At 35.0% G+C, this 24,425-nt stretch overlaps 1 protein-coding gene across 4 annotated transcripts in view; it reads right to left on the bottom strand.

The window, feature by feature from the left end:
- AKT3 (AKT serine/threonine kinase 3) overlaps window positions 1-24,425 on the bottom strand; it is a 356,898-nt gene that overhangs the window by 139,130 nt on the left and 193,343 nt on the right. For all 4 annotated transcript variants that reach the window (XM_030812589.1, XM_030812590.1, XM_030812592.1 and 1 more), the window contains 2 exons: window positions 13,171-13,315; window positions 4,899-5,030 (listed from right to left, as the gene is read on the bottom strand). In XM_030812589.1, the coding sequence (XP_030668449.1) occupies window positions 4,899-5,030; window positions 13,171-13,315 (277 nt within the window). The remainder of the gene's footprint in view (window positions 1-4,898; window positions 5,031-13,170; window positions 13,316-24,425) is intronic.

Raw genomic sequence — 24,425 nt, 5'->3', positions numbered from 1 at the left:
AAATGTGTGGTTTCACGTAGTCATCTTCAGCAATTATTTAGCTAGATATCTGGATAACTTGCTGCAGCTTCTGTGTCAGCACTTGTGGTTTCACATTGCACTTTTAGGCTATAGAGATGGTGTCTTTCCTTAAACCTCACACACCAACCTTTCCTAGCTTCCATCTGTTCTTCTGCAGCTTCCTATCTCTCTCACCCTTCACAGAACTGGAAGAACTAAGGCCTTGCTCTGGATTAGGCTTTGGCTTAAGGGAATGTTGCAGCTGGTTTGATCTTCTATCAAGACCACTCGAACTTTTTCCATATCAGCAATGAGTCTGTTTTGCTTGCTTATCATCACATACAAGGGAACCCTCATAAGATTATCGAAGATTTCTCATAAGAAACGTTGAAGGCCAGAAGGCAATTGGTTGATACATTCAAAGTGCTGAAGAAAAAAAAAGTAAAGCAAGAATCCAGCAAAACTATCTTTCAAAAATGAGGGAGGTATCAAGACACTTCTAGGTAAACAGAAACTGAGGGAGTTTATTAGCACTGGATCTGTCATACAAGAAAAGCTATAGCGAGTCCCTTCAGGTTTAAATATAAGGACATTAGACAGTCACTTAAAGTCAGATGAAGAATTAAAGATCTGGTAAAGCTAAATACATAAAAAATTATATAAGCTAGTATTACTGTAAGTTTGTGTTGTAATACCACTTTTTGTTTTCTACATGATTAAAGAGACTCATGCAATAAAAAAATAGTAGTCTCGTTTTTGGACACACAATGCATAAAGATGCAATTTAAAGACACCAACAATTGAAAGGAGTAAGGACAGAATTGTAAAGAAGTAGAGTTTTTGAGGGTTATTAAAGTTAAGGTGGTATAAATTCAAATTATAGTACTATAACTTCAGGATATTAAATATAATCTATACAAAGAAAATAGCTATAGAATATACACAACAGGAAATGAGAAGAGAATTAAAATGTTTCACTAAAAAATCAATTAAACACAAAAGAAGGCATTTATGTAGAAAAGGAGGGACAAAAAGCAATGAGGCATATAGAAAATAAATAGCAAAAGGACAGAAGTAAGTCCTTATCAGGACTCACTTTAAATGTAAATGGATTAAACTCTCCAATCAAAACAAAGAGATTGGGAAAGTCGATTAAACAAACAAAAAGCATGATCCAACTCCCTGCTGTCTCCAAAAGCCACAAACAAGGTAAAAGTGAAAGAGGAAAAAAAAATTCCATGAAAATATAGCAGTTCCCCTTATCAGTGGAGGATATGTTTCAAGACCCCGGTAGATGCCTAAAACCATGGATAGTACCAAACTCTATAAAGTCATTCCTTGATATCCATGGAGGACTGGTTTCAAAATCCCCCTGCAGATAACAAAATCCACAGATGCTCACGTTCATATCAAATAGCATAGTCTTTGTATATAATCTATGCACATCTTCCCATATACTTTAAATCATCTCTAGATTAGTTATAATATCAGATATAATGTAAATGTTATGTAAATAGTTGCTACATTACATTGGTTTTTAAATTTTTATTATTTTTATTGTTGTATTATTATTTTTGAGTATTTTAAATCCACATTGGTTGAATCCATGGATGTGGAATACAGAGAGCCAACTGCATGTACCATGTTTTTTTCCTACACATACTACCTATGATAAAGTTTAATTTGTAAATTAGGCACATCCTTTATAAATGGATATTAAAAGTAGATTAACAGTTACTATTAATTAACAATAATAAAACAGAAAAATTATAACAATATATTGTGATAAAAGTTATTGTGATGCATCTGGTCTCTCTCTCAAAATATCTTATTTTACTATACTCATCTATATTTAGGCTGTGGTTGATTGGGGATAACTCAAACCATGAAAAGCAAAACTGCAGCTAAAGGGGGCACTACCATAGTAACCAAAAGAGAAAAGGGGTGGCTATACTAGTATCAGACAAAATAGACATTAAATGAAAAGGCCAGAAAAGACAAAAAAAAAAATATTATTAATAAAAGAGTTAATACAGCAATATATAACAATTATAAACACTTACATACCTAATAACAAGACCATCAAAATATATGAGGCAAAAATGGAAAGAACTGTAGAAAGCAATGACCATTTTACAATAATAGTTGAAGATTTCAACACCCTACAACCTCAATACGGAATACAACAACCAGGCAGAAATAAGTAAAGCAATAGAAGACTTCAACAACTCAATAAAGCAACTAAATCTAAGACATATATACAAAATGCTCTATTAAATATACACAAAATACTCTACCTAACAACAGAATCTACAGTCTTTTCAAGTGCACAGGGGACATTCTCCAGGACAGACCATATGCTGGATTACAAATTAAGTCTCAATAAACTTTAAAAGACAAATACAAAGTATCTTCTCCAACTACAACATGAAGTTAGAATAATATAAAGAAAAAAAGAAAATTCCCAAATTTGTAGAAATTAAACAACAGACACAATCGATGACACAGGAAATTAGAAATACTTTGAGATGAATGAAAACAAAAACACGACAGACTAAAATTTATGGGATGCCACAAAAGCAGTGCTAAGGGAGAAATTTAAAGCCATAAATGCTTATACTAAAAAAGAGGGATCGCAAATCAACAATCTAACTTTATAACTTAAGGAACTAGGAAAAAAGTAAATTAACCCAAAGCAAGCACTAGGAAAAAAAAATAAAGATTAAAGCAAAGACAGATAAAACAGAGAAAAGTCAACAAAGTCAAAAGTTGGTTCTTTGAAAAGATTAACAAAATTGATAAACCCTTAGCTTAATTGACTAAGAATAAATGTATAAGGAATGAAGGAAAGCGAAAATCACCATTAGAACACAACAGTAATAATTATTATAGGCAAAATCCACTGATATGGATGTTAAAATTAGTACACAAAAGTTTAAGAAAATAGGTTATTTATATAGTCTCAGAGTATTTCCTCTAAGATACTGATTAGTTATGAATGGAAAAATAGCAACTTTAAAGTGAAGAAACACAGTAGACACCACTGTAGTCAAGCAATCAAAGTTAACATCACCAGTAAAAAGACATCAACATCATTTCTTCTCTGATATGTTGCTCTGAGAAGGGCACAGAAGGAACCAAACCCCAGGTCTTGTCACACCCCAAATCTTCATAGTGTTAATCATCTTGCTATAAATGGGTATATTTTCTTTCAAGAAATGATAAATAGATTTGTTGGGAGAAAGCAGCAAGGCACCACATCAATCAGAATCGTCTATCATTTGTGAAATATACCCAGTTCTGTACGGTTACTCAGAAAAGTGTTAAGTAGTGAGGTAAGACAGTGTCTAATAGGATATTCCCCAGTCTGATGAATAGAAATTAAATAATGGGATACAAGTGAGGCTAGTATATAAAAGAAAAAACAGAACGGAATAGATATTTACTGATGCTTGATACACAGTAGGTAGTAGTAATACACAGTAGGTAGTAATAATAATTACAGCAAATATTTATAACAATAGCATATTTTAATTTCATTTGATTTGTAATTTGTTAAGTTTATTTAATACTGATGGCATGTACTATTATATTTATCTATTCATTTAACCCTGAAAATAAACATACGAGCCAGGTACTACTATTAGCCCCACTCTGTAGATAAGAAAATAAAGGCATAAAAAGTTGGATCACTTACTAAGCAGCAAAACCTACCTGACGTTATACTACCACCCAGAAAATATCAGCTTAATTAATAATAAGTGCCAGCTAGGATGCTAAATACCTTACATATCCTAATCCTCAAAATATTCCTGTCCAGAGGTTTTATTATACCAATTTAAATGAAAAAAACTAAGGCTCTGATTGGCTGCCCAACGCATTGCAAGATATTTAGCACATTTGGCTTCTGCCTGGTAACTGTCAGAAGTATCCCTTCTCCTCAGTTACTGTGATAAGCAAATATGTGCCCCCCATAAACATTTCCAAATGCCCCTAAGACAGCATTACCTCCCCCAAAGCACTGCTTTAAAAAGTACTGGTTGTTAAAGACTATTAGGTGAGATGTGAACCTAGGTGTGTATGATTCCAAAGCCAATGTTCTTTCCAGTAGGGGCACTGACTTTTAAAGGAGTTGAAATCAAAACAAATGTACAAAGACGGGGAAACAAAGTTTCACAAAGTGTAAGGGGCAATACACTCCAGATGAGGAAACTATAGTAGCAAATAACTGGAAGTTAAAGTAGTCCACAAAGTATAACAGTAATTTATGTCATTTGTTGAATTAAGTAAGACATAAAGCATGCTGGACGATTTGTAAAGTATATCTCCTGAGGGAATTGGGATTTCACTCAGAACTCTGAGTGAGAACTGACATCATTAACATGTTATTTATTTAAAAAGGTCTAAGCTGAATAAAGGTATGGGGGTGGGAAGTAAGTCTTCATAAAATAATTTATTTTAATTTCACCATTCTAGTATTTTCAAATCTATTTAGGATGTTTTTCCATTCGATGTTATATAAGCTTTAGAATTTATGAGTAAAAACCATCTACAGTAGTCAATCTTAATAAGAAATTCAGAACAATAGGGGAAATTATTAAAAAGCAATCCTAGTATAATTATGATATAGATCACAAAACATTCTCCCAAACACGCAAACATAAACATTTCTATTTCCTTAAGAGAATAGCTTTAGTATATAATACACATATATTATGAATGTCTGAAAACTTTTAAAATCACAAATATTAATACACAAAAATTACTGTAACAGTAGTCTACAACCATATTTTGGTTGTTTAATGGAATTTGCATACATTAGCATGTAAATTCATGAGCCCACAAACACATGCACACTGCAAACAAAAATTTAGTAATCAACTTTAATAATCAGTTACCTTTGCAATAATGACTTCTTTCTTCAGAATCTTCATAGCATAATATTTTCCGCTTGCCTTCTCTCGAACCAAAATAACTTTCCCAAAAGTGCCTTTACCTAGTAGTTTCAAATAGTCAAAATCATTCATTGTCTGAAAAATACAAATTAAAAAATATAATATGAAGTATTTGATGCAATTTATTTGTTAGCATATATGTATGTGTTTGCAATATCCACTCAAAAACAAAATTTACCAATTTATAAGCACATTTAAATGAAAAAGAATCAGACTGGCATTGGCTGTCTCATTAGCAACCATGGATGCTGAAAATAATTTAAGCAGTTCTCAGATGTTGGAGAAAATGATTTTGAACCTAGAATTCCTCAGCCAAATTATCAGTTATGTAAAAGGGCAAAGGAGGAAAAAAATTATTTTCACTCATTTTTAAGGACTCAAGTTTTCAAGGATTTAGTAGCGCTGCTACCCCCAGAAAATGTGATAATCAAAAATGTTCTACACAAACATTTCCAAATATGCCTAAAAAAGCAGTGTTTTGGAAGGAGCTATCTGAGAATTTACTCTAGCAAAATAAAGATAAAATCCAAGAAAGACAGAGAGATAGGATATATTTATAAGAAATGTTGAGAACCTCGTATACTTCAGTTAAAATAAATCAAAGAAAGCAGTTGTTATTCCTGAGAGAGTACATTATGCAATTCAGAACAGCAAGGCAGGGAGCTCTAAGAAGAATATCTTTAATTAATCTGCCTGTTCTCAGTTTCACTTGTCTTTCGTAAATCAGGTAATTCTGAGGATTTTGCCAGTCACATGTGCCACTTGTTCTCTACAGTCCCCTCTGTGTACTCTTTTCCTGCTCTGCTCTATCAACCTTCTTCCAGAAACTTCCAAACTTTTGAAAGCATTTGTGCCCTAATACCCCTCCCCGACCCAGCTTTTCGTTTTTGTGGACTTGCCTCCTTTTGAAATTCCTTTACTTTTGTATTAATAGGTTTTTGAACAGAAGAGATGATTGTATATGATCAGTTTACTTAAATTTAAACTCAGTTTAGAGGTTTATAAATATCAAGTAAGTATTTGGGTTTTATCTTGAAATTACAAGTCATTGAAAATTTTAGTGTCTTTTATAGTTTTTTTTTCTGTTTATCATTTATCTAAAGTAAACGTGAGAAATGTTTCAAATCAATTGCTTCAGCTTCTACCTTAACAAACTTAAGAAAAAAAGCAAGTTAACCCAAAAGAGTTAGAAGAAAATGATAAAGATCAGAGCAGAAATCAATTAAATTTTTAAAAGAAAGAAAAAGAGTAGAGAAAAAATCAGTGAAATCAAAAGCTAGTTCTAAAAGATCAATAAAAATTGATAAGCCTCTGGCCAGGTTGGTCAGAAAAATAGAGAAGACACAAATTACCAATACCAGGAATGACAGAGTTGGCATCACTACACATTCTACAAATATTAAAAGAAACATAAGAGAATATTATAAATGGCATCTTGACAATAAAATTGACACCTTTGATGAAATGAACAAATTGCTTGAAAGTCTGAAGCTATGAAAGCTCACCCAAGAAGAAACAGATAACTTGATAACCCCATATTTTTATTAAGAAAAACTGAGTTTGTGGTTAAATACCTTTCATCAAAGAAAACTCCAGGCCCAGATGGTTTCACTGGTGAATTCTACAGACATTTAAACAAGAAATAACACCAATTTTATACAAATTCTGAAAATTAAAATGAGGAATACTTCTCATTCATTCTGAGACAAGCATCATCCTGATACTGAGATAGGAGTTTGGCAGGCCTCATTTCATAAGATGCAGGTCACAAAGACACTGCTGTTAAAACAGGATACAGTAAAGAAGCCAGGCAAAACCCACCAAAACCAAGATGGCAATGAAAGTGACCTCTGGTTGTCCTCACTGCTCATTATACATTAATTATAATATATTATCATGCCAAAGGAACCTCCCATCAGTGCCATTACAGTTTACAAATGCCATGGCATATAGGGAAGTTACCCTGTATGGTCTGAAAAAGGGGGAAACTGTCAGTTCTGGGAATTCCCTGCCCCTTGACCAGAAAACTCATGAGTAAGCCACCCCTTGTTTAGCATATGATTAAAAAATAACCACAAAAATAGCCAACCAGTAGCCTTCAGGGCTGCTCTGCCCATGGAGTAGCCACCCTTTTATTCTTTTACTTTCTTAATAAACTTGCTTTCATTTTATTCTGTTGCTTGCTCTTGAATTCCTTCTTCTGTGAAGCCAAGAACCCATGTGGTCTCCCAGGCAGAACCCCAATTTTTTGACAATACCAAAATGAGAGGAAAACAATGCAAGAAAACTACACCCCGATATCTCTCATGTATATTACATAAAAATTCTTAAAATTTTAGAAATTAATGCCTACGTTCACTTTCAACATTTTTTGCTGCTCATAATTTTGATAATTTTCCCCAAATGTCAAATTAAAGTGTCTTACATTCAATAATATCTCTAGTTCAAAGGAAAAGATAAAGTAGCAAAGAGATAGCAGGGAAAATAACAAGATATATTAATTCAACTAAAAATCAAACATGTAGCTCTAACTATCAAATATGGTAAATCAGCTAGTGTCATTTGAACAAATAATAGGTAATATTAGATTTAATTGCATTAATAGAGTAGAAAAAATTAGGGAATACTACATAACAAGCTATTTGTGCTAGGTAGTCTGCAAAGATGGCTGCCACAAATTCCCATTTCTCCCTGTATACACATTCCACTCTTCCCATAAAGGGGTGGAGTCAACTTTCTCTCTCCCTGGGCTATCCTTGTATCTTGCTTTGAACACAGAATATGATCAAACTGATACTATGCCAGTAACAGACAAAGCCTTTAAGCCTGGCAGTTTATGCGTTCTCTCTCTTGGAAAGCTCTAGAAAGCCAGCTCTAATGCTGTCAGTTAGTCCACATTATCCTGCTGGAGAGAGAGGCCATGTGGAGAGACCTTGGAAGATAAACTACCACTCCGAGAGAGAGACCAAGTGGAGGAGAACCAAGACACCATAGCCAACAGTCAGCACCAAGGCCCCAGACACGTAAGGAAGGTTATGTTGGATTTTACAGCCCACCCATGTATAAGCTGTAGGCAGCTGCTTGACAGCCATGCATGCAAGACCAACAGAATGGCCCAAACTACAAAATCATGAGATATTTACATGGCTATTGTTTTAAGACATTAAATTTGAGTTTGTTCCACAGTGTGAGGGTTAATACTGAATGTCAATTTGATTGTACTGAAAGATGGCAAAATATTGATCCTGGGTGTATCTGTGAGGGTGTTGCCAAGGAGATTAACATTTGAGTCAGTGGGCTGGGAAAGGCAGACCCACCCTTAACCTGGGTGGGCACCATCTAATCAGCTGCCAGTGTGGCTAGAATATAAAGCAAGCAGAAAAACATGAAAAGGCTAGACTGGCTTAGCCTCCCAGCCTACATCTTTCTGCATGCTTGATATTTCCTGCCCTCGAACACCAACTCCAAGTTCTTCAGCACTGGGACTCAAACTGGCTTCCTTGCTCCTCAGCTTGCAGATGGCCTATTGTGGAACCTTGTGATAGTGTGTTTAATACTCCTTAATAAACTCTCTCTCTCTCTCTCTCTATATATATATATATATGTATACACACACACACACACACACACATATATATATACTATTAGTTCTGTCCCTCTACAGAGCCCTGACTAATACACATGGCAAGTAACTCAGAAACATTATTTTCATAACCAGGCCAGAGTGTCAATTTATTGCTCAAAGTTTCACTTAGACAGTATGTTCCTCATTTTTTATTTAAAAGCACTAGAAAATAATACTTGCTATGCCCTATTACTAAATATCATAATAAATGAAATTGAATTATTGGGGAGTAAAAATTAGAAAACAATCTGTAAAATGCTTTACAACATTTTCAGATGAAAAGCAATATTTAATTATAAAATATTACTATATTCCTTAAGAATTGCAATCCTTATTCTTGGCTGAGTGTGGTGGCTCACACCTGTAATCCCACAATTTGAAAGGCCAAGGCAGGTGGATCACTTGAGTGCATGAGTTTGAGACCAGCCTGGGCAACATGGCAAAACCCTGTCTCTACAAAAAAATACAAAAATTAGCCAAGTATGGTAGCAGGTGCCTGTAGTCCCAGCTACCTGGGAGGCTGAGTTGGGAGGATTACCTGAGCCTGTGAAGTCAAGGCTGCAGTGAGTCATGATTGTGCCACTGCACTCCACCCTAAGTGACAGGAGTGAGACCTTGTCTCAAATGAAAATAAATAAATAAGTAAATAGTAAAATTGCAATTCTTAGGGACAATGAGGTTAAAAAAAGTATGAAAGCCTTCACTCTGAACTTGACAGCTTGTCAGTTTGACTTTCAATCTTTAAAAAAAAAAAGGGGGAATTTACATGGAAATTATTATTAAAAAGCACTGTATGTGATAAAATCAGAAACAGATTTCCCATCTATTTTGACAAAACTTCAGGAAATTAAAAAGGTAAGGTATCTTTGCTATCACATGCTCATGTTCAGAATGGTATACACAATAATTGCGTAGTCCTTACAAATGAAATGAAAGCTATTACAAAATGTTTTGTTCTTCTGGATGATGTTATGGAAAAAGATACAGTAAGTCCTTTTTTTGTTGTTTTTTTCAGATAGAGTCTCGCTCTGTCACCCAGGCTGGAGTGCAGTGGCGCGATCTCGGCTCACTGCAAGCTCCGCCTCCCGTGATCACGCCATTCTCCTGCCTCAGCCTCCCGAGTCGCTGGGACTACAGGCGCCCGCCACCATGCCTGGCTAATTTTTTGTATTTTTAGTAGAAACGAGGTTTCACCGTGTTAGTCAAGATGGTCTCGATCTCCTGACCTCGTGATCCGCCCACCTCGGCCTCCCAAACTGCTGGGATTACAGGCGTGAGCCACCGCGCCCAGCCACAGTAAGTCTTTAATAAAAATATAGGAGCATGAATACTCTCCAGAAAAACAATCCTCCTCCAAGGCCTGATCTTAAGAATTTATTGGGGAAATACTTAACAGTTATATTCTTCCCTTTACATGTTTACGTGGCTGTTTTAGGTAAAGAGATACATGGGCATACATAACAAATGCTTAATAAACGTGTTCAAATCAGGCACACCAGAATATAAGACACTGTCTAGCCTACAAATTAGATTAAAAATAAACATATAATCAACGAGGAACATAAAGAACTTCTAAGAATACCACAGTATTAGCATATTTGGTCAAAAAAGATAAATTCCAGATACATTTACAATGTAACAGCAAAACCAAGTAAGTAAAAAGAGGAGAAGAGCTCTGATGAAGTTCACTCCTCTGCCTCCATCTCTGCCCACTTCTTCTGGTGCCCTTTCTCATGAGAAGAAGTGGAGCTAATGTTATTAGTCAACTTCTACATTGGTTATGTCACTTTTCCCTTTTAAATAAGCAGATTCGCGCAGTGTGAGATCATGAGATTTCAGCTGGTCTGGCCGTGTCTGTTCTTTTCTTCCCTCTCTTTTTCTCTGGATACTAGCTACTGGTATGAGTTACTGCAGCCAGAAATTAGGTGATACAATCCCAAGAAATGGAGTCAAACTTAATGGGAAAGCAGGAGGCACTGCTTATACTTTAAATGTAAATCATGAGATTATAGCCAGTTGATCTCAGAGAAGCCTATGCTAGTCTGTTAAAACTTAAGCAGAACTTTGACTCTCACTTGGCTTTTTATCCTTTTGTGCTATGTCCCTTCACATACTTCACAAGGCATACAAGAATGGTGGCTTGGCTGACCAAGATTAGGCACTTCTGGGTTCTCTAAGCAAATTCCTCTGAAACACTATCTTTTAATTAAAACATAGAACCACATTTCTTTTAATTCAAACACAGAAGAGCACTTAAATCTGTCTGTGAGGCCCTTGCCTCTTTACTACCCAACATCCTTCCTTTCCAAGTGAGTTTTTAACTGGCAGAGCAGAACTGTGGTGACAGTCTACTGCTAAGGGAGGTAATGAACCCTATTTCATGCAAGAAATAACAGTCTGACCACTCTCACCATAGCCACCATAATCAGTACCTATTCTTTTAATCCTATTGCCATTTGGAAAAAATTAAAGAAGGAAACATATCCTATAAATTAGTAGAACAATATTCTTATTTCACAATGTGTGGTTATAGTCTTAAAAATAATCCAAACTTCTGCAATTCTTTGCATGATAATTGATATACATTAAGGGTATAGTTCTAGAATCATTTATCTTATGAAAATGACAGTAATATTTTACCACTTGAAGCTAAGTCATTAGGACCGTTATGGAGTTATTAGTGGTATAAATGTTCTTTTTCTGCACTAACTTCTGCTGTAATTTAGAACTATTTTAAATTATTTCAAAAAAGATAACAGAACCTCAAACATATAAGATCTTTTAATTGTATACTGTAACACGTGAATATATAGCTTATTTCTTTTTCTTGGTTCATATATCTTGAGCCTCTCTAATCTCTGTTAATTTTTATGCTTATAATGAAGTTATATTAGAAACAAAATTATGCAGATATTCTCTTATGACTATACTCTGTTTCTCAAAATATCATGAAAAACTGTTGTCCTTACATGACATTTGGATATTGGTTAATTTCAATTGATAATAAAGCTTTGTAAACTCTTGGAAAAATCAGTAGAACTTTAGTATCACAACATAGTGCTAGAAAGTGGGGACTTCAGATCTTATTGCTTGGGTTTAAGTACTGGCTCCCACCCTGTGTGTAATTAAGGGAAAAATTTCTTAATCCTTCCATCCTTTATTTCCCTTAACTATAAAACAGGAATAATAATGGTACTCAACTTATAGTTGAAGTTCGAAATAAAAAAAAAATGTTTAAAGCGTTTATGTAAAACGTGCTTAATAAATATTAGCTATTAAAGTTAGCTACTATTCTTTATCCACATAAAGATAATTAAACATAAACATCACTCTAAAACAGATTCTCTTAGAATTTTTTACTCCAACTGAGTCTCCAAAATGAAAAATTCATAGAAGTATTTTGAATTTGGGGTTCAATTACTTAACCATATCAGATTTACACTATTCTTGATTTCAGTTCATTTTAAATGAAATAATTTACACATGTACAAAAGAAGCTTTCTTATCTCTGAGTAGGTAGGTGGGTGCAGCCAGACTTTGTTCTTCTTTTTGCAATGCTGGAGGAACAAGGCAGATTAAATTGACATAAAAGAAAAGAGGGATTCAGTTCAACAAACAAAGAAGAAATCTACAATGAAGACAGAAAGGGATCTCAGAAATTTGGCCCAGATCAAGTATAGAATATTATTCTTATTCACATAAGGAAAGGATAATTAACTTTATGTTGTGACTGTATAACTTCACCAAGTCCACAAGTTTAACGTGGAAAAGGGAGGATATCAACTCAGGCAGTCTATCTCCAAAGAGTTCTTAATTACTGTGCTAATACCAGATTTCATGGATAATACCTTGAAAATTTGTGTTTTCCTACCTGAAGATTAATTTACAACCTATTAAATCAAACGTATTCTAAAGTGATAAATGGTAAGCTTATCTCAACACCTCTATCTTTAGATTAATCATGAAAATATCATTTTTGTAATAAGGAAATTGCTTTTCAATTTTCTATAGCAATGAAACACAAAATTTATATTTCTCATAAAAATATAAATTAGTACTTATTATGCTGGAGCACTGAAAGAAGGAAAAGTCTACTTCCCTACTGACTCAGAAGCAGCCATTAAATAAGAGTTATTGTTTCCAAAATCGTTTACTTTCCTGCTGACTGTACTACGACTGAGGGCACTAATCAGGAAGTACACCCGAGCCATTACTGCTCGTGCTTTTCGGGAGAATATGAAACGTGAAATGGAAAAGAACAAATCATCAGGGAAAACATTTTATTGCAAAGTTTCTAAAATTGTATTAAAAATAATAAGGAAACAATGCAAATTATAAAGTAGTGTGATGGCACATCAGTCACACATGAGCCCTATCAGCATTCAGTGTTAAAGTGCTGAATCACTGAAACCATGTTCACCTATTTGGTTTTAAACAACAACAGGTATTTCAGATTCATGTGAATAAAACCCACTAATATATTTACGTATTGTAAGAAAACTGGATGACATCTTTCTGCAAATGGTAGTTTTTAATATGTTTCTTCCAGAAAAATGAATGCTGTGCTGGAAATAAGTTATTATTTTCTACCTTTCTTTTATGATGGGTTGTAGAAGCATCCATCTCTTCCTCTCCTATATTATCAATTTGTGAAGTTGGACTACAATTCATTCTCTCCTCTTCTTGCCTCTGCAGTCTGTCTGCTACAGCCTGGATAGCTTCTGTCCATTCTTCCCTATAAAAATGAGTAACATTTCCCATTAATAGAAGATGGTAAATGATTTAAATATTTTCCTTTTATAAAATATGAAATCAATACAAATAAAATCTATTCAGAGATCAAACACACTCAACACACATAAGCATACACTCTCACCATCATCCCAAAGTGAACATAATCCTAAGAGCATTTCATTCACCACAGGCCTAAAGTCTGTAGTAGCATTTTTTGGAAGTATGTTAAAGAAAAAAAGAGAAGAAAAAAATTGCTGAAAACTCGAGTTTAAATCATTTACATGAAAAGTTAAATTTTATTTGTCTGTATGTATATGTATGTGTGTGTTTGTGTATACATATATATATCCTACTTTTTTTTTTTTTTTGGAAACAGTCTTACTCTGTCACCCAAGCTGGAGTTCAATGGCATGATCTCAGCTCACTGCAACCTCCACTTCCTGGGTTCAAGCGATTCTCCTGTCTCAGCCTCCTGAGTAGCCGGGATTACAAGCGTGTGCCACAACGCCTAACTAATTTTTGTATTTTTAGTAGAGATGGGGTTTCATCATGTTGGCCAGGCTGGTCTCGAACTCCTGACCTCAAGTGATCCATCCGCCATGGCCTCCCAAAGTGCTGGGATTACAGGCGTGAGCCACCACACTTGGCCAATCCTAACTATTAAGTTGACCCCCTAAAAGTTTGCTGCCGTTTTTAAGTGTTTTGCTTAGCGATTTTAAGTCCATCATTGACATCCTCAAGATTTTTATGAGGTCCAGCAGACATTCCAAGGAAAGGTTTTCAAAGCCAAAACTTTTCAATGTTTCCAGATCATAGTAAATTTCTTAAAAAAAAAAAAAAAAGGATACAGCGTGTAGTTTGAACAATCAGTCTCAGGAGCACTTATATCAAGCATTTATTTTTTGACATTTGGTGATCAGACCAAGGATCATTATTTTTCCATGTAAATTTTAAAATCAGCTTGTCTACTTCTTAAGTCTATTTGGATTTTGACTGGAATTACATTAAATCTATAGATAAATTTAGGGAAAACTACCATCTAAATCATTTAAATCTTCCAATCCATGAACATGGTATAGCTCTACATTTATATAGGTCTTTAATTTCCCAATGCAATGTTTGTAATTTTCTGTGTAAAGATCTTTCACATCTTTAACTGAATTTATTCCTACATACAATCATGCACCACATAACAATGTTTCAGTCAATGATGGACTGCATATACGATGGCAGTCCCCTAAGATTACACTGTATATTTACTGTACCTTTCCTATGCTTATATGTTTAGATACATGAATACTTATCACTGCATTACAATTGTCTATAGTATTCAGTACAGTAACGTGCTGTACAGGTTTGTAACCTGTGAGCAATAGGCTACACCACATAGCCTTATATGGGGTGGGCTATGCCATCTAGGTTTGTCCAAGTAGTATGTTTATACAGTGTTCCTAATGACATGTTTCTCAAAACATATCACTGTCATTAAGTGACACAAGACTGTTCTTTTATGCTATTGTGGAGGGTTTTATTTCACTTTCTAATTGTTCTTATTAGTATTTAAAAATACAATTGATTTTTGTATATTGACTTTGTATACTGCAACTTCATTAAATTCATTTATTAGTTCTAGTCGCTCTTATTTTTCTGCATTTTCTACACATGCAACCATGCAGTATGCAAACAAGAGCAGCTTTACTTGTTTCCAATCTGTATGTTTTTTACATATTTTTCTTGCTTTATTGCCCTAAATCAGACCTGCAGTACAAAGTTAAATAAAAGACAGCAGCATACATGCTTTGTTTCACAAGTTAGGAATAACGTTGAGTTTTCATCCCCCTTGAATATTTTGTAAGTTGTAGATCTTTTAAACATACATGTACTTAATCAACTGAGTAAGTTCTGTTCTATTTCTAGCCATCTGCATATTTTTAATGAAAGTTTGAATTTTTGTCAAATGTAGGCCAGGCATGGTGGCTTATGCCTGTGATCCCAGCACTTTGGGAGGCTGAGGTGGGCGGACTACCTGAGGTCAGGAGTTCAAGACCAGCCTGGCCAACATGGTGAAACCCTGTCTCTACTAAAAATACAAAAACTACCTGGGCGTGCTGGCAGGAGCCTGTAATCCCAGCTACTCAGGAGGCTGAGACATGAGAATCACTTGAACCCGGGAAATGGAGGTTGCAGTGAGCTAAAATCATACCATGGCACTCCAGCGAGGGTGACAGAGCAAGACTCTATCTCCAAAAAAAAAAAAAAAGAAAATTGTCAAATTCTTTTTCTATATCTCTATAAAATGATCACACAGATTTTTAACTTTATCATATTAAAATGGTGAAATTAGCTTAATAGTTTCCAGATGTTAACATAACTTTGAATTCTTGGGATAAGCTCCATTTGGTCACATAACTTAAGCTTTTATCCTTTTTACCTATTGTTTAATTTGTTGATACTTTGTTATGAAATTCTGCATATGTTCACAAGTGTATTGGGCTATAGTTGTCTTTTCTTAAAATAGTTCTGCCTGATTTCTGAAATGAGGGTGACAGTGGTCTTATAAAATAAGTTGAGAAGTATTCCCTTCTCATTATTTTCTGAAACAGCTTGTAGAGGACTGGTCAAATTTCTTCCTTAAATGTTTGACAGAACTCACCAATAAGGCTGTCTGGGCTTGGAACCTTTGAGGAAAGGTTCTTAACTACTAATTCACTTCCCATTCATTGATATTGGGTTTTCCAATGTTTTCTTGGGTGTCAGTAATTTGTGTCTTCCCTCTTTTTCTTTTTCCTTTAACAATATCCCAAAACATTTTTCAATTCTATTAATTTTTTTCAAATAAGTAGTTTTGGTTTTATTAATTATTCTCTACTATTTTCTGTTTTCTATTTCACTAATTTCTGATTGCTATTGTTTCTGTTTGGTTTATTTTTCTGGTTTCTTAAGATAGAAGCTTAAGTTAACGATGTGAGAACTTTCTTCTTTTCAAATACAGGTATTTAAGGCTACAAATTTCCTTCTAAGCATTCATTTAGCTACACCCCACAAATTTTGATATGTATTATTTTCATTACTGTTCATTTAAAATTATTTTCTAATGGCTCTTGTGAGTTTTTTGACCCAATGATTATAAAAAATTATGTTAATTTCCAGTAATTGGCATCTATTGTCTTATTGTTACTGATTTCTAATTAATTCTACTGTGATTACAGAACATATACTGTATAACTTTCATCTTCCAAAATGTACTCAGAATTATTTTATGACCAAGAATATGATATATATACACACACACATACGTGTATATGCACACATATGTACGTTTGTGTATATGCACACATGTGTACGTATGTGTATGTGTACACACGTGTACATATGTGTATGTGTACACGTGTACGTATGTGTATGTGTACACATGTGTACGTATGTGTATATGTGTGTGTGTATATATACACGTATGTGTATACACGTATGTGTATATGCGTATACATACACGTATGTGTATATGCGTATATATACACGTGTATATGCGTATGTATACGCATATGTGTATATGCGTATGTATACGCATATGTGTATATGCGTATGTATACGCATATGTGTATATGTGTATGTATACACACACTAAGTTCTGGGGTATATGTGCACAATGTGCAGTTTTCTTACATGGGTATACACGTGCCATGGCAGTTTGCTGTACCCACCAACCCGTCACCTATATTAGGTATTTCTGCTAATGCTATCCCTCCCCTAGCCCCCTACTCCCTGATAGGCCCCAGTGTGTGATGTTCCCCTCCCTGTGTCCATGTGTTCTCATTGTTCAACTCACTTATGAGTGAGAACATGTGACGTTTGGTTTTTTATTCTTGTGATAGTTTGTTGAGAATGATGGTTTCCAGCTTCATCCATGTCCCTGCAAAGGACATGAACTCATCCTTTTTTATGGCTGCATAGTATTCCATGGCGTATATGTGCCACATTTTCTTTATCCAATCTATCACTGATGGACATTTGGGTTGGTTCCAAGTCTTTGCTATTGTGAATAGTGCCACAATAACATACTTGTGCATGTGTCTTTATAGTAGAATGATTTATAATCCTTTGGGTATATACCCAGTAATGGGATTGCTGGGTCAAATGGTATTTCTAGTTCCAGATCCTTGAGGAATCACCACACTGTCTTCCACAATGGTTTAACTAATTTACACTCCCACCAACAATGTAAAAGCATTCCTATTTCTCCACACCCTCTCCAGCATCTGTTGTTTCCTGACTTTTTAATGATCGACATTCTAACTGGTGTGAGATGGTATCTCATTGTGTTTTGATTTGCATTTCTCTAATGACCAGTGATGATGAGCATTTATTCATATGTTTGTTGGCTGCATAAATGTCTTTTGAGAAATGTCTGTTCATATCCTTTGCCCACTTTTTGATGGCGTTGTTTTCTTCTTATAAATTTGTTTGAGTTCTTTGTAGATTCTGGATATTATCCCTTTGTCAGATGGATAGATTGCAAAAATTTTCTCCCATTCTGTAGGTTGCCTGTTCTCTCTGATGATAGTTTCTTTCGCTGTGCAGAAGCTCTTTAGTTTAATTAAATCCCGTTTGTCAATTTTGGCTTTTGTTGCCATTGCTTTTGGTGTTTTAGACATGAAGCCTTTGCCCAGGTCTATGTCCTGAATGGTACTGCCTAGGTTTTCTTCTAGGATTTTTATGGTTTTAGGTCTTACGTTTAAGTCTTTAGTCCATCTTGGGTTGATTTTTGTATAAGGTGTCAGTAAGGGGTCCAGTTTCAGTTTTCTGCATATGGCTAGCCAGTTTTCCCAGCACCATTTATTAAATATGGGATCCTTTCCCCATTGCTTTTTGTCAGATTTGTCAAAGATCAGATGGTTGTAGATGTGTGGTGTTATTTCTGAGGCCTCTGTTCTGTTCCATTGGTCGATCTATCTGTTCTGGTACCAGTAGCATGCTGTTTTTGTTACTGTAGCCTTGCAGTATAGTTTGAAGTCAGGTAGCATGCTGCCTCTAGCTTTGTTCTTTTTGCTTAGGATTGTCTTGGCTATGCGGGCTCTTTTTTGGTTCCATATGAAGTTTAAAGTAGTTTTTTCCGATTCTGTGAAAAAAGTCAATGGTAGCTTGATGGGGATAGCATTGAACCTATAAATTACTTTGGGCAGTATGACTATTTTCATGATATTGATTCTTCTTATCTATGACCATGAAATGTTTTTCCATTTGTTTGTGTCCTCTCTTATTTCCTTGAGCAGTGGTCTGTAGTTCTCCTCGAAGAGGTCCTTCACATACCTTGTAATTTGGATTCCTAGGTATTTTATTATCTTTGTAGCAATTGTGAATGGGAGTTCACTCATGATTTGGCTGTTTATTATTGGTGCATAAGAATGCTTGTGATTTTTGCACATTGATTTTGTATCCTGAGACTTTGCTGAAGTTGCATATCAGCTTAAGGAGATTTGGGGCTGAGACGATGGGGTTTTCTAAACATACGATCATGCCATCTGCAAACAGAAAATCTGACTTCCTCTCTTCCTAATTGAATATCCTTTCTTTCTTTCTCTTACCTGATTTCCCTGGCCAGAACTTTCAATACTATGTTGAATGGGAGTGGTGAAAGAGGGCATCCTTATTGTGCCAGTTTTCAAAGGGAATGCTTCCAGTTTTTGCCCATTCAGTATATTTCCTGTGAGTTTGTCTTAAATAGCTCTTATTATTTTGAGATACATTCCATCAATACTTAGATTAAGAGTTTTTAGCATGAAGGGGAGCTGAGTTTTGTTGAAAGCCTTTTCTGCATCTATTGAGATAATCATGTGGTTTTTGTCATTCGTTCTGTTTACGTGATGGATTATGTTTATTGATTTGCATATGTTGCACCAGCCTTGCATCCCAGGGATGAAGCTGACTTGATCGTGGTGGATAAGCTTTTTGACGTGCTGCTGGATTTGGTTTGCCAGTATTTTACTGAGGATTTTTGCGTCGATATTCATCAGGGATACTGGCCTGACATTTTCCTTTTTTGTTGTGTCTCTGCCAGGTTTCACCAAGGTTAAAATGAAGGAAAAAATGTTGAGGGCAGCCAGAGAGAAAGGTCGGGTTTCCCACAAAGGGAAGCCCATCGGACTAACAGTGGATCTCTCTGCAGAAACCCTATAAGCCAGAAGAGAGGGGGAACCAATACGCAACATCCTTAAAGAAAAGAATTCTCTTTTTTTTTTTGGACGGAGTCTCACTCTGTCGCCCAGGCTGGAGTGTAGTGGTGCAATCTTGGCTCACTGCAACCTCTGCCTCCTGGGTTCAAGTGATTCTCTGCCTCAGCCGAGTAGCTGGGAGTACAGGCGTCTGCCCCCATGTTTGGCTAATATTTTTGTATTTTTAGTAGAGTTGGGGTTTCACCATGTTGGCCAGGCTGATCTCGAACTCATGACCTCAGGTGATCCACCCGCCTTGGCCTCCCAAAGTGCTGGGATTACAGGCAAGAAAAGAATTTTCAACCCAGAATTTCATATCCAGCCAAACTAAGCTTCATAAGTGAAGGAGAAATAAAATGCTTTACAGACAAGCAAATGCTGAGAGATTCTGTCACCACTACGAGGCACTAAACATGCAAAGGAACAACTGATACCAGCCACTGCAAAAACATGCCAAATTGAAAAGACCATCAACGCTATGAAGAAACTGCATCAACTAACGGGCAAAATAACCAGCTAGCATCATAATGACAGCATCAAATTCACATGTAACAATATTAACCTTAAATGTAAATGGGTTAAATGCCCCAATGAAAAGACACAGACTGGCAAATTGGATAAAGAGTCAAGACCCATCAATGTGTTGTATTCAGGAGACTCATCTCTCGTGCAAAGACACACACAGGCTCAAAATAAAGGGATGGAGGAGTATTTACCAAGCAAATAGAAAGCAAAAAAAAGCAAGAGTTGCAATCCTAATCTCTGGTAAAACACACTTTAAACCAGCAAAGATCATAAGAGACAAAGAAAGGCATTAGATAATGGTAAAGGGATCAATGCAACAAGAAGAGCTAACTATCCTAAATATAGACGCATCCAACACAGGAGCACCCAGATTCATAAAGCAAGTTCTTAGAGACCTACAAAGACACTTACACTCCCACACAATAATAGTGGGAGACTTTAACACCCCACTGTTAAATATTAGACAGATCAATGAGACAGAACTCAGCTCTGGACCAAGTGAATCTGACAGACATCTACAGAACTCTCCACCCCAAATCAACAGAATATACATTCTTCTCAGCGGCTCATCACACTTATTCTAAAATTGACCACATAATTGGAAGTAAAATACTCCTCAGCAAATGCAAAAGAATGAAAACCATAACAAACAGTCTCCCAGACCACAGTGCAATCAAATTAGAACTCAGAATTAAGAAACTCACTCAAAACTGCTCAACTACATGGAAACTGAACAACCTGCTCTTGAATGGATAAGTAACAAAATGAAGGCAGAAATAAAGACGTTCTTTGAAACCAATGAGAATGAAGACACAATGTACCAGAATCTCTGGGACACATTTAAAGCAGTGTGTAAAGAAAATTTATAGCACTAACTGCCCACAAAAGAAAGCAGGAAAGATCTAAAATTGACACCTTAACATCAAAATTAAAAGAACTAGAGAAGCAACAGCAAACAAATTCAAAAGCTAGCAGAAGGCAAGAAATAACTAAGATCAGAGCAGAACTGAAGGAGAAAGAGACATGAAAAAACCCTTCAAAAAAAAATCAATGAATCTAGGAGCTGGTTTTTTAAAAGATCAACAAAATAGACCTCTAGCCAGACTAATGAAGAAGAAAAGAGAGAAAAATCAAATAGACACAATAAAAAAATGATAAAGGGGATATCACCAGAGATCCCACAGACATACAAACTACCATCAGAGAATACTCTAAACATCTCTATACAAATAAACTAGAAAATCTAGAAGAAATGGATAAATTCCTGGACACATACATCCTCCCAAGACTAAACCAGGGAGAAGTTGAATCCCTGAATAGACCAACAACAAGTTCTGAAATTCAGGCAGCAATTAACAGCCTACCAACCAGAAAAAGTCCAGGACCAGACAGATTCACAGCTGAATTCCACCAGAGGTACGAAGAGGAGCTGGTACCATTCCTTCTGAAACTATTCCAAACAACAGAAAAAGAGGGACTTCTCCCTAACTCATTTTATGAGGACTGCATTGTCCTGATAAGAATATGTTCCATCCTGATCAATGTACCATGCTTACTTGAAAATAATGTCTCTTCTGCCACTTTTGAGTGTAGTGTTCTATAAATATTAGGTATATCAAGGTGGTTGACAGTGTTATTCTATGCCTTAGCTAGTTTTTTGTGTAGCTCCTCTACCAAGTGCTGAGAATTTTTAAATCTCCAAATATGGTTGTGAAATTGACCATTTTTATCCTTTAATTCTGTTATATGTGTTGATGACTGCTATATCATCCTGTCAACAGAAACTTTTCTCATTATAAAGTATCCTAGTAATCTATGGTAATACATTTAACTTGAAATGATATAATATAGCAATCCATCCTTCTTATGCTTATCGTTTCCATGATCAATTTTTTTCAAACTATCTATTTTCAACCTGTATCTTTATCCTTTTCTCCTTTCCTGCCTGCTTTTTTAATTATTTTACATTTTTTCAGAATTCCATTTTAATTTTCCTGTTGGCTTTTCAGTCATCTTTTTTTGCAATTATTTATATATATATATATCCTTAGCTTTACATGGTCCACTTATGTAATATATGCCAGAATAAGTTTTTTCTAATTCCATTTCTCCTCCAATTAGCCTGGTAGCCATCATACTCCACTATCTTTTTAGTAGTTGTAACTGAAATTATAATATTTAACTTTGACTTCGCAAAGTCTAAAATGTCCATACTTTTAACTCTTGCTAGAAAATACAGCAACCTCACAAAAAATTAACTCCATTTTTGTCAGGATCTCAATTTGTGTTATTACTTCAGATATTTTTCATTTATATAATTAAAACACAACATAAATTATTTAAAAATCAATGCTTACTTTTATTTATTGGTTTATTTAAGCATTTTTTCATTCCATTCTGTACTTATCTTCCTATCTGAGACTATTCTTATTGTGTCTAAAGAATACTAGGTTGGTTATTACAGGTGTGCTAGTGACAAATCCTATCAAATTTTTGGGGGGTGAGGGGAGTAGAGACAGGATCTCACTATGTTGCCCAGGCTGGTCTTGAGCTCCTGGGCTCAAGTGATCCTCCTGCCTCAGCCTTCCAAGGTGCTGGGATTATAGGTATAATACACAATGCCCAGCCTCTATCAATTTTTCACTGACAATATTTTCATTTTACTTTTATTCATGGAAAATAGTTGTTTCTTAGCACTCATTTTCTTTCAGAACTTTGGGGGTATCGTTTCATCATGTTGTTCCATTATTTGGGAACATCATTCCATTATATTTCATTATTATTCCATCCCACATATTGACATTACCTTTTGGTCTACATGTTGCTGCTCCGAAAGCAAAGTACATTTTTTCTCTGTCTACACTGGGGATTTTCCCACTATCTGTTTTTTAATAGTCTAATGAGATTAGGGATTTTCTTCATATTTTTCCTACTTGAGATTTATAGGAGTTTTGAAATTATGGTTTGATATCTTTAGCCATTTTTTAAAAGTTTCAATCATTATATTTTCAAATACTTTTTGCTCTATTCTCTCCTCTCCTTCTAAGGCTCCAATTATATATATGTAAGACATTCTCACTACATTGTTTTTATCTTACATTCTATTCTTAATTATTTTTATTTTCTATCCTCTTATCTTTGCATGTTTCACTATAAACGTTCTGTTCTGACGTATTTTTGAGTTCACTAATTTTCTCTAATGTAAGGTCTAGTTTGCTATTAAAGCCACCTGCTAGAACTCATAATTCCAAATGTTTTGTTTTCAATTTTAGAATTTCTATGGGGTTCTTTCTTTTTAATTGTACCTTGATTACTAATGAAAGCTATTATCCATATGTTTCTTTTTTATACTTTCCCTCTGCAGAATCAATCTTAACATACTTGAACATACTAATTAATGTATAGTTCTTTTGTCTAGAGTTCCTATGAATATGATCCTATTGTCTGTTTTTTTCCTCTATTATTTTGGTCATATTGTGTTGAATTTTTGTGTACTCATTTTTTAACAAGTCCTGGACACAACACATGAAAACTGAGGTAATGTGAGGTCTAGAAAGATACAATCTTCTGTTAGAGAGAATTTACATTTGCTTTTAGCAAGCTCCTAGAAAACTAGCAAAGTTGAATAATTTATAGTTATTCAACTATTTCAATTTATAGTTACTGAAATAATTTATAGTTATACGTCAATCCTCTCAAAGCAAATCTATTTCCAGTTTACTCTTTCTTATAGGGTACAGTCCTTTAAGCTACCAATACCAAAATGTAGTGGTTTACCATGTCTCCTCTTTGGGAGATCCTAGATTCCAAAATATCACTCCCAGCTATGGGAGCTACTCGAAATCTCTCCATCCCCAATACCACTTCAAGAACTAGCAGGTAACCCAAAAGGAAAAGTAGGTTCACTCTCTGGGTTTTTTTCTTCAATAAAGTTTTGGCCCCATAAATCTCAGCCTTATCAGCTCTCTGGTGCCTTTTTAAAAAACAAAAACAAACAAAAGTCTTTTCCAGCTTTACTAGTGGTAGTTGGCTGGACTACTGACCCAAATTACCTAATTCACCATAATTCATGATACTTAAACTATAACACTACACCATTTGGTGAGGGGGGGGGGGGGCGGGTAATTCCTGCAGAAGAGTATCAGGCCAAAGTACCCAACTAATTGAAAGAGGGCATCCAATCTTTTAATTCCTAAGTAACGTTTAAAAATGTAATTAATTTGAAAAACAGAATGGAGACCCCACGAAACAAGTACATTAATCTTTTAAAAGTACATATACTACTTATACAAAAATCAATTTTCACCAACTGATTATTTACTTACTAATAAATATTTAATTAAATGTCCAATACATGTGTGCTACTAAAGTTTAAAT

The sequence above is a fragment of the Nomascus leucogenys genome, chromosome 5 (assembly GCF_006542625.1).
Source record: "Nomascus leucogenys isolate Asia chromosome 5, Asia_NLE_v1, whole genome shotgun sequence".
Lineage (NCBI taxonomy): Eukaryota > Metazoa > Chordata > Mammalia > Primates > Hylobatidae > Nomascus > Nomascus leucogenys.
This window is presented reverse-complemented; position numbering and strand designations above follow the sequence as displayed.